This window comes from Cheilinus undulatus, linkage group 10, assembly GCF_018320785.1.
Source record: "Cheilinus undulatus linkage group 10, ASM1832078v1, whole genome shotgun sequence".
NCBI lineage: Eukaryota > Metazoa > Chordata > Actinopteri > Labriformes > Labridae > Cheilinus > Cheilinus undulatus.
This window is the reverse complement of record NC_054874.1, coordinates 5,282,937-5,296,834: the sequence shown is the minus strand read 5'-3', so window position 1 is coordinate 5,296,834 and position 13,898 is coordinate 5,282,937. Positions and strand designations below refer to the sequence as shown.

Sequence of the window (13,898 nt, the reverse complement as noted above, 5' to 3'; positions counted from 1 at the left end):
GTGTCCATCAGGTTCTGGGCCACCTCTCTTACTAAGTCCAGGTGACCAGCTTTTAGAAGAGTCCTGGTTGCGCCAAACTTCTTCTATTCAAGAATTCTGGAGCTCACTGTGAACTCATGACTTGGTTTTTGCTCTAATAAGTATTGTCATCTGTTAGGCCTTCTATGGAGAGGTGTATGCATTTCCAAATCATGTCCATTAAATTTGATTTACCACAGGTGGAGTCTAGTCAAGGTGTAGAAACATCTCAGCAAAGATCGGAGAAATGGGAGGAACATTCCAGTTGCAAGTTGTCCAAGTGTTTTGCAAAGAGTCTGAATATTTATGGCAATGTATTGGAGTTTCTAATTTTTTATAAATGAGCAAAAATGTCCAAAATTCTGTTTTCACTTTGCCATGATGGGGTCCTGAGCATGGATTAATAAGAGTAAAAATAGAAAGTGAACAGGGTCTGAATGCTTTCTGAATGCACTGCAGATGCCACGTGATGAAAACAAGACTGAATCATCTGCAAAGAGAATTCATAGTCTGAGTAGACTCTCCATTCAAGGAGCCCTTCAAAGTGCAAACAACAGCAGTGGGAGTTGCTGAAATGATCCTTTTCTGTTTGTGTATCTGATGTGTCAGTGATCTTCACAGAAAAATGAACCAGGAACTACACATCACCCCACCACACCTGCGTGTTCCTGAAGGTGATGCCCTTTCCATCACCATCCTAGCAGACAAGAAGGCTGGAGAATCCAGACTGCACTTCAGCAAAAAGCATAGAATCTTTCTTGGCCTTCATTTTCATCAACAATACCACTGGCAATCAGAAGACTTGTGAGTGTTTCTATAGCCAACAAGTCTATTATGTGGGTATATACACTCAGAGCAGCTTTAGAAAAGAGTAATGCTCCTTTTCATAGTTTGGTTTGAGAGATGAAGTTTTAACATTTAATTGGTAATTCAAATTGTTGCATACAGGGCGAAAGCCTTTTCAAACTAAAGCAGCTGTAGAAGTAGAACTGTTACCAGCAGATAGTCTCTGAACCAGATGTTGGCCAAGGTTTTTTTTTTTTTTTTACTTGACTTAAAAAACTCTCCAAAAGATTTTGTTAATTTAAAAATAAAGACCTTTTTCCACAAAAAAAAAAAAAAAAAAAAAGAAAAAGAAAATACAGAAAACCTTATGAATCGAGCACTACTTTGCAGCATGACAGTTCTAAGAAAACAGCATCACACTAAACATTTGGTCATGAGATAACCTGGCTAAATAAAGGTTAAATAAAATAAAATAAAATGGAACAAACACCATTAGAATTTTAACTTTTCTGACACTGAACAAAAAGTGATGTAGCAAGCCAGGGACTCTCACCGCACATTGACAACCAGCGTATCAGGGTCAAAGGCCATCCATTTTCAAATTGCCTCCGAGTAGGCCGGCTCTTAGCATCAAAGCAGGAATCCATTAGGCACAGGCAAATATAAGGTGCTTTTTGACATCAGTATGACATTTACATTTACAAAACATACACAGGAAAAGGAAGGAAACAGACATTTAAGAGGGCAAAGCACTAAAGTCTACAGACCTTTCCAGCACAGCCACAAGACAGGAAGTGACATGCTGTGACAGCGTAGGCTAACAGGAAAACATGAAGATTAGATGATAGCTGGAGCTGTTCTACATCATGGAAGGGATGCTGAGTGAAACAATACTGCTCATTTTAAGAATAGTGGCACATTCTTGTTTCTATTTCATTTTTTATAATTGGCAAATGGGCAACTTCAGTACTAGCCACCTGACTACTGTATTTGATTTAAAAGGTATTCAATGTAAGACTTACCCCATGTATTTTAGGAGCTCAGGCATTAATGTACATGGTTTGATTCAGGGGTGTCAAACTCAGGGGCCAGATTCTGGATTCAGGTCTAACCTGAGGGCCAAAATTATGAGTAAAAATGCTCAAAGTAGGAAATAAAAAGTCAGAATCCCAAGTTTGAGTCCTAATTGTGAGATGCAAAATTGAAAACATGACATTTTCTTTTCCCACATTCCTAACTTCTTATCAAATTTTTTACTGCTTACTTTTTCAGATTTTATGACTTAACAAGGATGTCTTAAATCATCAAGGATAAGTTCACAGTTTTATAATGGAGGAAACCTGCAGACCTTAGACTGATGGGCCAGTTATAACAGAAATATGAGATCATCATGCAGGCCGAATGTAACTGTTCCACAGGCCGAATTTAGCTCCTGGGCCTTCAGTTTGGCACCCCTGGTTTAAATGATGAAACCTGGACAATAAGCACGTTCAATTATCACCTGCTTTTGTCATGTTTGAGTTAATGTCGTGAGCCACAGGCCATGGCCTTTATGCTAAGAGATGCATCGCTCCCTTTTTCCGGTCACTTGTTGGCTCTACAGAGTTTATTTTACCTTACAGCAGTGACGTTATTATTGTAGCAAAATAAAGAGTGTATTTTAAAGTTCTGAGAGCATAAATTAGTGATTTTGTGCTCAAATTTGGACAAAACATTTCATTAAAGCCTGCCTTTGTGCACAAAACTGCCTTGTGCTGATGTCATTAAGATATGAAGCTTGGCAGTAGCCAATGCAGGACACAGCTCTTTCTCTCGACAGCCGTGTATTTAAAAAAGACGTTCTTCTCACTAATCCCTGCTTGCATTAACGCTGATCCACAACACTGCTAGTGCTGACAAAGCTTAACCTCCTACACCCCAGCCACCTCTTTTATTGCATAAAGCCATTGCACCCTCATTCAGATTCATGCTACTATGGATTAATTGCTTTGAACTAACTTTATTGAATTCAGTATGCATTGTCATAAACTTATCTATCCATATGGAGGTTTGTAGCCATGCACTCACTGGAAAGTCAAACACGCTGCTTGAAGGAGCATCTTTTGAGCCTTCTCTGCCAAGTAAAACTGTATATATATATATATATTGCAATAAAATGGTTAAATGTATGACCAGACTATTCCTGAATGAATTATATTTATTGGTAACAGACCAGCTAACTAGAAGTGCCTACTTGTGTTCATTACACAAAGTTTTTATTTGTCACCATGTATGGGGTCTCTCACACTGGAGAAACTGGTTATGATTTTTGAAAAATCTACATGTGGCAGGCTTCTCAAGATTCATTTTGAAATCTTTCTACCTGCTCCTACTCTAATAAAAGTGGTTGCTGCTTTTGTATCTGAATTTCAGCCAAAAGTGAAAGGACTTAAATTGGCATAAATTGACTTTATTTTGCATTCTTTAGTGTTAAATTACAAATACAAGGGAAAAAAACAACCACAAGCTCATGCACATCAGTAATTAGTCCTTTTGATGTGCCATTGCAAATGTCAGTCTGAGTAAAAACAGCAGCAGCCCACAGTTTGATTTCATCCATGTTGCATTCTAAAACAAGTTTCTGATGAAATTATTGTAGAAATCATGATTCTGTAAGGATTCCCACTGAAAGTCCAAATCTAAACCTTTTAGAACTAGACTGATTTATTTTGACGTTGGAGAGGAGACAGCATGATCTTTGTTCAGACTGTGATCCATAAAAAGTCAGACATTGTTTTTCATACTGTAAATCTTCCATGTAATACCTTTTAACATTTCATTTTAGCAAAGTCAAAAACAATAACTCAGCATTTCACTCCGTATGTTGTAGACCAGCTCAGCGTGTTCTGTCAGGACGGACGTGTGAGTAATGCATCCAGAGGGAGTGGTGCTGGGTTTGGGTTAAAAAGGTATTTAAAGAAACACACCTAGGGTTCTGTTACCATAGTTAGCACCCGGCCACCGAGAGGCTGGACTGGAGGGGCTTTGATCACCTGTAACAAGGTTCCCAATAGAAGAAGAAAGGCAGAGAAAATGAAGAAGGGGAGAATGGAGGGAAAAAAGGAAGAGAAAAGGGCATCAGAGGTGACATATATTAGAATTTCCGCAGGAATGAACCACCGAGACAGAGAAAGACTCAACCTCATTTTACACCCGAACACAGAAATGTGGAATGAACAAGATGTGAAGGAAGGATGATGGTTGTGTGTCATGATTGCAGCTTTGTGAGTGTTAAACAAAGAGTTAAGTGGGTTTTAATTGGTGCTCTACGCTTTGATCTAAATCAGGAGTGGGCAACTGGCAGCCCAGGGGTCACATGCAGCCCTCTTCTCTAGCCTGGGAGTCAATTTCTAGTATCAGTAAACATAAAAAAATACATGAAATCATCAGCCAAACAGAAAATCAACACTATGCACAATTTTGGAATATGAAATAGAAATATTTCTATAGGGTCTCTTTAGATGACGTCATGCAGCTGCAGAGAACGACTGGTGTGGTTTACATAACGACAAAGGAAGGAGGAAAGGAAACTGGCACTCAAACATGAGCTAGCCACATAGTAAAGAGCCATTTTGTAGCGCAGGCTCGTTCCTGAATGGCACAACATTACCTAGTCGCTCTGCCCACAAGGTTTATGAAGTTGTTTGTTTCAATCAAAAGCATGTTTGTGTCAAAATGAGGATTTTTTATATGTTAACAGGACTCAGCTAGCCTCTTAGCTTAGAACAAGACTCATCAAGACTCTAGTCTCCCTTCATCTGGCTAGATGACACAAGGAGGTCTGCAAGACTGAGCATTGGCCTCCATGCCAGGTCATTTGGTTAAAACAAAAGGTTTAAACATTTTTGCATAATGCGGGGATCATATTGAATGTGTGTAGAATTTTTCAGATGATAATTGCAGTGTAGATGTACATTCAGAGCTTTAGAGTACTAATTTCCCTCCATTCCCATTCTGCTCCCCACTTCCTGACCCCTATAGGGCATTCCGAATCATGCAATTGCAAACAACCTACAGAACATACTATAGTGCTACTAGTGCATGTGCATGTGTGTATCTGTGGCTTTGGGGAAAAAGGAAATGTGAGTAAAATATTCATGGGAAACGGTAAAAGCTCTGTTTATTTCATTGGAAAAGTAGCTTAATACACATTTAATCTAAACCTAATGAAAGTATATTTGCTCTTTTTGTTAAGTTGTAAGTTAATATAGTTGTCCACCTGAGAGTAACAGACAGTTTGTCCTGACGTGACCCTAAGGTAGAAAAAAGAGTTTCTATGGTCCTTTGGTGATCTAAATTAGTCATAATACAGGTGTTCATGGTGTAAGCGACCTTGTCCAGCGCCATGCTGGAAACAGCTTCTATTAATGCTAATTAAAGCTAATTTAAAGTATGACTTAAATGTAGCAGGCCAAATCATGAAGGAGGATGTCTTTTTATGTGAAATTAAAATACAGTTAATTCCACAGAGGTTTGATTTTGGAGTTGATGATATTTTGTACAGATACTAACACGTATCTTAAAATCAAAGAGTGGCCGATTATGACGTGATATCAGAGGCACTGTGATGCACACAGCATCAGTGTGTTCATATATACCATTCAATGTTTTTCAACTTGAGTAATGCAAAACATTTCTTTATTTAGTTTGGTAGAAAAAAGATAGAATGGTGGAAGAAACTTGGTCAGAGTTGAAAAGGGCCACAGCAGTATGTCGGTGCCATTAAAAAGGCAAACATTGTTAGTAGGAGTGTAATGGTATTTGCATTCGTCCTAAACTGGGACAGTTTGGGGGTCACAGTTTGGTGCATTACAAATACATCAAAACTATTAAAAAAGGGGAAAAAAAGAAAACAAATGATAGTTTTTACCATCAATCCAGAGGGCAGTCATGTTTGCTAACCGTTATTAAGACAGGCAACAAACTGCTCTTAAAGGCATGTATCTAAATGCATTTGGCAATGCATTTATTTTTATCCTTTCAAATCAGAAGATATTAGGTTATTCATTTCTGTATAGCTTTTAATTTTGAATATTTTTAATTTTTCCTATTTTTTGGCTTATGTTTAACTGCAGACTGAACTTACTACCATAGATAGTTCTAGATAAATCTAAACAAATCTGTGGCTTTATGTTCCCATTTTATAGATGGACCAAACCGGTACCGAACTGTGTCCCAAAACCAAGGCACAGACCAAACCATGACCTCTGTGAACTGTTACAGCCCCTAATTATTACCTTCATCATATTTACTGGAATGATCCTGTTTATCGTAACAATACAATAAAACAAGATGTAAATAATACATGTCAAAAGTGTTAAAAATTTACCACTAAGCTGTGCAAAATATGCCTTTTCTCCTGCTTGTTTCATCTAATCCAGTTTGATTTTTTCCCCATGTTTTCCACCACGATTGCCAAAGTGGAGATGGCAGCACCTGTGGCTCTTCTGCAGAACTCTGACTTGAATATCAATTGACCCTGGCACCCCTGCTAGGTGGTACTCCCCTGGGCACAGGGCCATTCATCATTGCCGAACTGAATGTGTTAACAGCAGAATTACACTTACTCGGCCTCTGTCCAACTGCAGCCTGCACGGCTCCATGATAATGAGTCCTTTATGAAAGGATAAGGGACAATAAATCGCTAATGACTCATGCTTGGCCACACGTGGGCTTGTTTGTATGACGCCTCCTTGTGGGTGCATATGTTTCTATGTGTGTTTATGTTCTTTGTGAGAATGTTTGCATGAACAAATCAAAAGGACACATGCACAGTATGCACAGACAAAATGGAGAGCATTGCTCAGACTGTGTAGCATGTAAACTTAAAGAAGCAGCTGCATTCTTGTTTCTGCAGATAGGTGAGAGTGATGGGAAGATGGTAAAAGATATAACACCTTATGAGATGTTTTGCTACGTTACCGTTGCGTGGTGTTCGTTTTCGTCGATCACGGAAGGCTGCTCCTGACTGTAGAGCTTCCATTAGGCTATCCATCACACCGGTTTCATCTCCCTCTGTAAGAGAACAGACAAAAGAGGCAAAAGATGTTTACACAACCATAAATGTTAACACATCAGGAGGAAATACAGCTCAGCAATATGTACAGTTATGTATCAATGCACAAACACAATCATAAATTGGCGTGGCAAGGTCGAGCTCTAGGTGGAATCAGTAGATGTCTGAGTCTTAAGAAAAGAACAGAAACCTTACATGTCATTTAAAAATAGGCTTTTCAAAAAATGTTTGCTTGTTGAGACAGAGGGATGTCACTCAAGCCTGTCCTTTCTTCAGTAAATAGCCAGGGAGAAGGAAAAATACACAACTAATACAGGCAGAGGAGCCTCAGAATGAAAGCATCCACTGATAGTCATTGACAGATATTCTTTCTGTGGCTAACGCAGGGGAGCTAAGTGCTCTTTACAAAGATTTAGTGTGGAGCCGCTCGATACCCGGGCGCTCTATCATTGTTCAGTCAATGACACCGGGACCGGCCTTGGAAAAACATTCCCCCTGACCGCCGTTCCAGCTGCCGTGCAGGATCCATGGAGCTGCAGAAGTGGAGGCAGTTGGCATAACTGAAGTGGCAGGTAGGAGACTCTTTAAAGCACTGTGCGGCCACATCGTGCCCACATGCAGCACAATGGAAACAGGGTTCAAAAATAAGCCTAGGTTCTCTATGTGGGTCATCTATCTTTACGCCCCGGTACTAATGAGTCAGAGGGAGAGGGGCACCCTTTTTATCATTCTGGTCTAGAAAAGACATCATTTTAAAGCAGGATCATTAGTGTGACTTATTGTAGAGCTGGAGACTTGGCTATCAATTCTTTAGCATACATGAGTGAACTAGCTCTGCCCCATTGTTTACCATTAGGGTGCAGGTATCTTGTTTTTTTCTATGGTGCTCACAGCAACAGCTGAAGGGAAACATTGGGAAATAAGCAAAGACAGCAGCTACTTTCAGCACACTTCCCTGGGGTGATCAATCTTTTGTTACTTGCATGTGCTCAGAGACACAACAGAGAGGGAAATTGAATCTATGAATAAAACACGTTAACAATGGAAGCGACACAATTAATTTAAGGAAAATGGCAGATACAGAGCTGAAAAAGGACTTGCATATTTGTCACACATGTTTCAGGTCATCAAACAAATTTCAATATAAGACAAATATAACCTGACTGACCACAGAATGAAGTTTTTAAATGATGATTTCATTCATTAAGGGGAAAAAGCCATCCAAACCTTCCTGGCCCTATGTGGAAAAGCCATTGCCCCCTAGACCTATTAATGTTGTGCAACCCTTTGCAACAACTGCAAGCAAGTGTTTGCAATAACTGGCAATGCATCTTTCAAATAGCTGAGGGGTAATTTGGCAGAATTGGGTTTTCCAGCATGAACGACCTGTTTAAGATCATGCTACAGCATCTCAATCTGATTTAAGTCCAAACTTTGACAAGGTCACTCCAAAACTTTAATTTTGTTTTTAAACCATCCAGAGGAGCTGGTTTGTTCTGGATCATTGTCCTGCTGCATAACCCAAGTGCTCTTGAGCTTGAGGTCATGAACTGATGGCCAGCATTCCACTTTAGGATTTGCTGGTAGAGAGTAGAATTCATGGTTCTATCAGTTACAACAAATGGTCCACGTCCTGGACCATCACACTACCCCCGCCATGATTGACTGATGATACAATGTTGCTCCAGGTGTAAGGGGGCACACCTTCCAAAAAATTCAACTTTTTGCCTGGTCAGTCTACAGAATAGTTCCCCAAAAGTCTTGGGGATCATCAGGATGTTTTTAGTCAAATGTGAGATGAGCCTTTGTGTTTTTTTCTGGTCAGCAGTGACTTTGGCCTTGGAACTCTCCCATGTTTTCCCAGTCTCTTTCTTATTGTTGAATCATGAACTCTGACCTTAACTGAGCCAAGTGAGGCCTGCAGTTCTTTGGATGTTCTGGGTTCTTCTGTGACTTCTATGACGAGTCTTCAGTGCGCTCTTGGAGTCATATTGGTAGGCCAGCCACTCCTGGGAAGGTTCACTACTGTTCCAAGTTTTCCCCATTTGTGGGCAATGAAGCTCACCTTAGTTCTATGGAGTCCCAGAGATTAAGTAATGGCTTTTTAACCCTTTCCAGGCTGAAAGAACAAAAGTCTCAGCAGCGACTTTGGCCTTGGAACTTTCCCATGGATGCCATTTTTGCCCAGTCTCTTACTATTGTTGAATCATGAACTTTGACCTCAACAGAGTCAAGTAAGGCCTGCAGGTTTAGATGTTCTGGATTCTATTGTGACCTCCTGGTCAGTGGGCTCTTTGAGTCACTCCTTAGAACGTTCACCACTATTCCAAGTTTTCTCCATTTGTGGATAATGGCTCTCCACGAGTCCAAAAGGCTTAGAAATTCCTTTCTAACCCTTTCCACACTGATAGATGTCAATGACTGTGTTTCTCATATGTTCTGTCTTTAGACTGCAGTGTGACGTGTTGGTTTTTGAGATCTTTTTCCTACTTCACGTTGTCAGACAGGTTCTATTTTAGGGATCACAGGACTTAACAGGTGTGGCAGTAATCAGGCCTGGGTGTGGCTAGTTAAATTGAGCTCAGCTTTTTAAAAAACTGTGGTTAAATCACAGCTAATTCATGATTTAACAATGAGGGGGAAGGACTTTTTACATAGGGCCAGGTAGGATTGGATGGCTTTCCCCCTCAATGAATGAAAATATAATTTAAAAACTGCACGAAAGGTTATCTTTGTTTAAGATTTAAATTTGTTTTAGAATCTGAAACATCTAGTGTGACAAATATGCACAAAGTAAGAAATCAGGAAGGGGGAAAATACTTCTTCAGGTCACTGAATGTTACTATTACCAAAGAGATTCAGGGCTGTGCATGTTTTTCCCCTCATTCTTCATAAAAAGAACCCCACCTAACCTGCAATCATTCATGCAAGTAAAAGACAACAGTGTGACCAAGAATAGTAGCACGCCTTATGCAAATTTAGAAAAAGCAACTCCTCACATGTACTCAAACTAATTTTGCTCTCTATCTCATTCCTTCTCTTTCTTCCTCAAGTCCTTCCCAAGGGCTACTTTGAAATCAAAGTATCTGTTCGGGCTGTGTGCTGTGCTTAAAAGCAATCCTGATTAAATCAAGCTTAATTAGACCAGCTTTATCAGAACAAAACCAAAGCCGAGCCAAGTAGTGCTTATCTCAAATTGCAGCACTACACCTCCGATAGCAGGCTCATTGGTTTAAAAAGAGGGAGCATGGGTTTTTGTCTGCTACGGACCCAAAGAACAATATGGTGAACAACTTGCAGCTGCTACGACTGTATCAACTCCCAAGATCTTTAGCTACTCCTTCCTTTTTATGTAGGCTAGAAAGGACACAGTTTGAGTCTGACAGAAGGCAGAAAGTGTTAAGCGGCCGGTAAACATTTATCTACAACCACCTTGAAGCCAAGAAACTTTTTGACAGCTCCTTCTTCTCTGCCTTCTTCATGGAGACCTAGACATCACAGGGGGCACCTGACACTTTGATCAATTTGTCCTACTTCTAGCTTAACTGTAGCACAATTCATCATTTGTAATGGCCATGACTTGGGAGCAGTAGTAGAGTGAGGTACAGGGGGGGAGGGTAGCCGACACAAAGAGCCCAAATGACTAAAATGGGAAGCGTTCTCCAAAGTTACCCCGCAGAGCTCAATTAACTATGTCCTATTGGGCCCCAGCTTAGCTTGAGCAGAGTGAGAAAATGTCATGAATTGGCCTCAGACTATAGCCTTCCTAACATCTGTTAGTATTTATGTATGTATTGAATTTACAAAGACAGTAAAACTGATTATTTGACTGCACTTACTCCTGTAATCCTCAGAGCAAACTTTCAGCATTACTTATTATAACATCGCCCACTTTAGCAGACATTTCTGCCTCATCCCTCCAATTCACTCTTGTCTTATTTTGAGCTGTTAAACCCAGGGCAAATATTCATCTGCTTCTCATTAGCAGCAGTGGTAGATTGCATGCTGGGGAATTACAGAAAAGCTAACCTTTTATGCCCAAAGATCTTCCTCAAGAGGAAAGATCCCTTCTGCTCACAGGAAATTGCTTTCTAAATGGGTTAAGATGGGCTAAGACCCGAGACATCGACAAACCCCTTCCAGTGATGAAACACCTTGGTGGGCACCTCAACAGACAGCCCCGGGGTCCTTTAATGATCTTATTAAAGCTTGTGGAAGTGTGGAACATGGTTGCGGCTTTTGCACTTTTAGGTACTTTCTTAACCGGTTAAACCTTTGAGAGCAGAAATAAAGCTCTGTGAAACTCTACCTCCCAGAGAGAGACAGCGTACCTGTTCCATATCTTTCTCTTTGATTCCACTCCCCCCCCGCCCAATCCCACTGTCACCTGCATATCAGGAAGAGCCTGGATCCAGAGGCTGTGCCAAATGTAAGAGTGAGCCCAGGGGACTGGTTCAGTCTGCTATATATTTACAAGCAGCGCTATCACATTTTCTTAATTAGGAGGGATAAGAAGAATAATGTGCTCTCAGCAGGAGTGGCATAAAAGGCTTCACATACCAGATTAGTTTTCCCCTTTAAAAAAGACCTGCAGTGGTGGGAGGAAGTATTCGCCCACTTCTGAATGTCTGATTTTGTTGCATATTTGTAACAATTAAAATTTTCAGACAATCAAATGAATTTTAACATGCTAAACAATAAATTAACTGTGAATGACCACATTTTTTGGAAAGCCGAGTTCAATTTATGGCAGTAATCACCGAGGCCTGATTACTGCCAAATTGTTTTAATCCAGAAATCCCTTTAAAAGAACCTGCATGACAAAGTGAAGCAGACTGAAAGGTCCCAAAAAGCAACACATTATGACGCCATCTAAAGATAGAACATAAAAGAAACAAAAGCCACTGACATCTATCAGTGTGGAAAGAAAGACAAAAACATTTCTAAAGCTTTAGAACTCTCTGGAGATCCATTGCCCACAAATGGGGAAAATTTGGAACACTGTTGAACCTTTCCAGGAGTGGCCAGCCCACCACAATGACTGCAGGAGTCCATCAACGACACATCCAGGAGGTCAGAAAAGACCCAGAACATCTAAAGACCTGCCGGCCTCACTTGCCTCATTTAAGGTCAGTGTTTGTGATTCAACAATAAGAAAGAAACGGCAACATGGGAGGGTTCCAAGATCAAAACCACTGCTGAGACTTTTATTATTTTAGCATGGAAAGGGTTAAAAGCAATTGCTAAAGCTTTTGAACCTTTGTTAGATCCATTACCCACAAATGGGGAAACCTGTAACATTGGTGAACCTTCCCAGGAGTGGCTGGCCTACCAAAATGACTTCAAAGCGCATCAATGACTCATTTAGTAGGTCACAAAAGAACCTAGAACATCAAATTAAGACCTGCAGGGTTCACTTGAGTCAGTTAAAGAGACTGGGCAATAATGGCATCCATGGGGGAGTTCCAAGGCCAAAACCACTGCTAAGTCCCTTGTTCCATCAGCCTGGAAAGGGTTAAAAAGCAATACTAAAGCCTTGGGCCTAAATTGAACCACAGTTTGAGCCATTATCCACAAATGGGAAAACTTTAAAAAGCACTGAACTCTCCCAAGAGAGTTCGACCAACCAAAATGGCTCCAAGAGTGCATCGATGGCTCATTTAGGAGGTCACAAAAGAACCTAGAACAACATACTAAGACCTGCAGGATTCACTTGACTGAGTTAAGGTCAGAGTTCATGATTCAACAATAAGAAAGACTGGGCAAAAATGGCATTGATGAGAGAATTCCAAGGCCATGACTTTTGTTCTTTCAGCTTGGAAAGGGTTAAAAAGCCATTACTTAAGCTTTGGGACTCCATTGAACCACAAGTGACATTCATTATCCACAAATGGGGAAAACTTGGAACATTGTTGAACTTCCGCAGGAGTGGCCGGCCAACCAAAATGACCCCAAGAGCGCATCCATGACTCACTCAGGAGGTCAGAAAAGAACCCAGAACATCTAAAGACCTGCAGGCCTCACTTGACTCAGTTAAGGTCAGAGTTCATGATTCAACATAAGAAAGAAACTGGACAAAAATGGGAGAGTTCAATGACCAAAGCTACTGCTGAAACCTTTGTTCCATGAGCCTGGATAGGGTTGCAAAGCCATTTCCTAAGGCTTTGGGCCTACATCGAATGACAGTTAGAGCCATTATCCACAAATGGGGAAAACTTTAAACAGTATTGAACTTTCCCAGGATTAGCTGGCCTACCAAAATGGCTCTAAGAGTGCATATAGGTCACAAGAAAACCTAGGCCAACATCTAAAGACCTGCAGAATTCACTTGGCTCAGTTAAAGAGACTGGGCAAAAATGGGGTCAATGGAGAGTTCTAAGGCCAAAACCACTGCTGACCAAAAAAGACACCAAGGCTCAACTCACTGCAGTTGTTATTTCACATGAGGCCAGATAGGTTTGGATGGGGTTTTTTCCATAGTAAAAGATGTCATAATTTAAGAACTGCATTTTGTGTTTACTCAGGTTATCTTTGTCTTATATTAAAATTTGCTAGATGATCAGGAAGGGGGTTGATACTTTTTTACAGCACTGTATAGTAACTGTAGAAGGAAGCTGGTGCAATGTACTAACCCAGAGAAATGGAACACAAACTCCAGTGTCAACAAAGAAGCAAGAGAACAAGCAAGGATGCGGGAGGTGTCAGGAGAATGTTATAGACAGAATCAAGAAAAGGAAGGAGAGGAGAGAGCAGGGAGAAAAAGTGAAGAGGGTCTCTGTGGGTGCTGCAGAGCGAGCACTGGAGTGGGTTATTGAGAGGAACTAGTGGAGCGAGGCAGGACACAAGGTCGTAAAACACCTTCCTGGCTACTTGATGGCCTGAGCCCTGAGACATTTAATTATTTCTAAAACATACACTGCAGTATGCACACGAGAATTCAGTCCTTCACCTACTCCAAAAAACACATTCCTAGTGCTACAAATGCATGTTGTAAGAGCAGCAGCTCCACTTTACTAATCTAAATTAATGCTGCAGATCT

At 40.6% G+C, this 13,898-nt stretch overlaps 1 protein-coding gene across 7 annotated transcripts in view; it reads right to left on the bottom strand.

Moving 5' to 3' along the window:
• Positions 1-13,898, bottom strand: part of diaph2 (diaphanous-related formin 2) — a 728,830-nt gene that overhangs the window by 86,605 nt on the left and 628,327 nt on the right. For 6 of the 7 annotated variants that reach the window (XM_041797008.1, XM_041797011.1, XM_041797012.1 and 3 more), the window contains 2 exons: positions 6,766-6,858; positions 3,771-3,836 (listed from right to left, as the gene is read on the bottom strand). In XM_041797008.1, coding sequence (XP_041652942.1) covers positions 3,771-3,836; positions 6,766-6,858 — 159 coding nt within the window. The remainder of the gene's footprint in view (positions 1-3,770; positions 3,837-6,765; positions 6,859-13,898) is intronic. The other variant, XM_041797014.1, reaches the window with a different exon arrangement.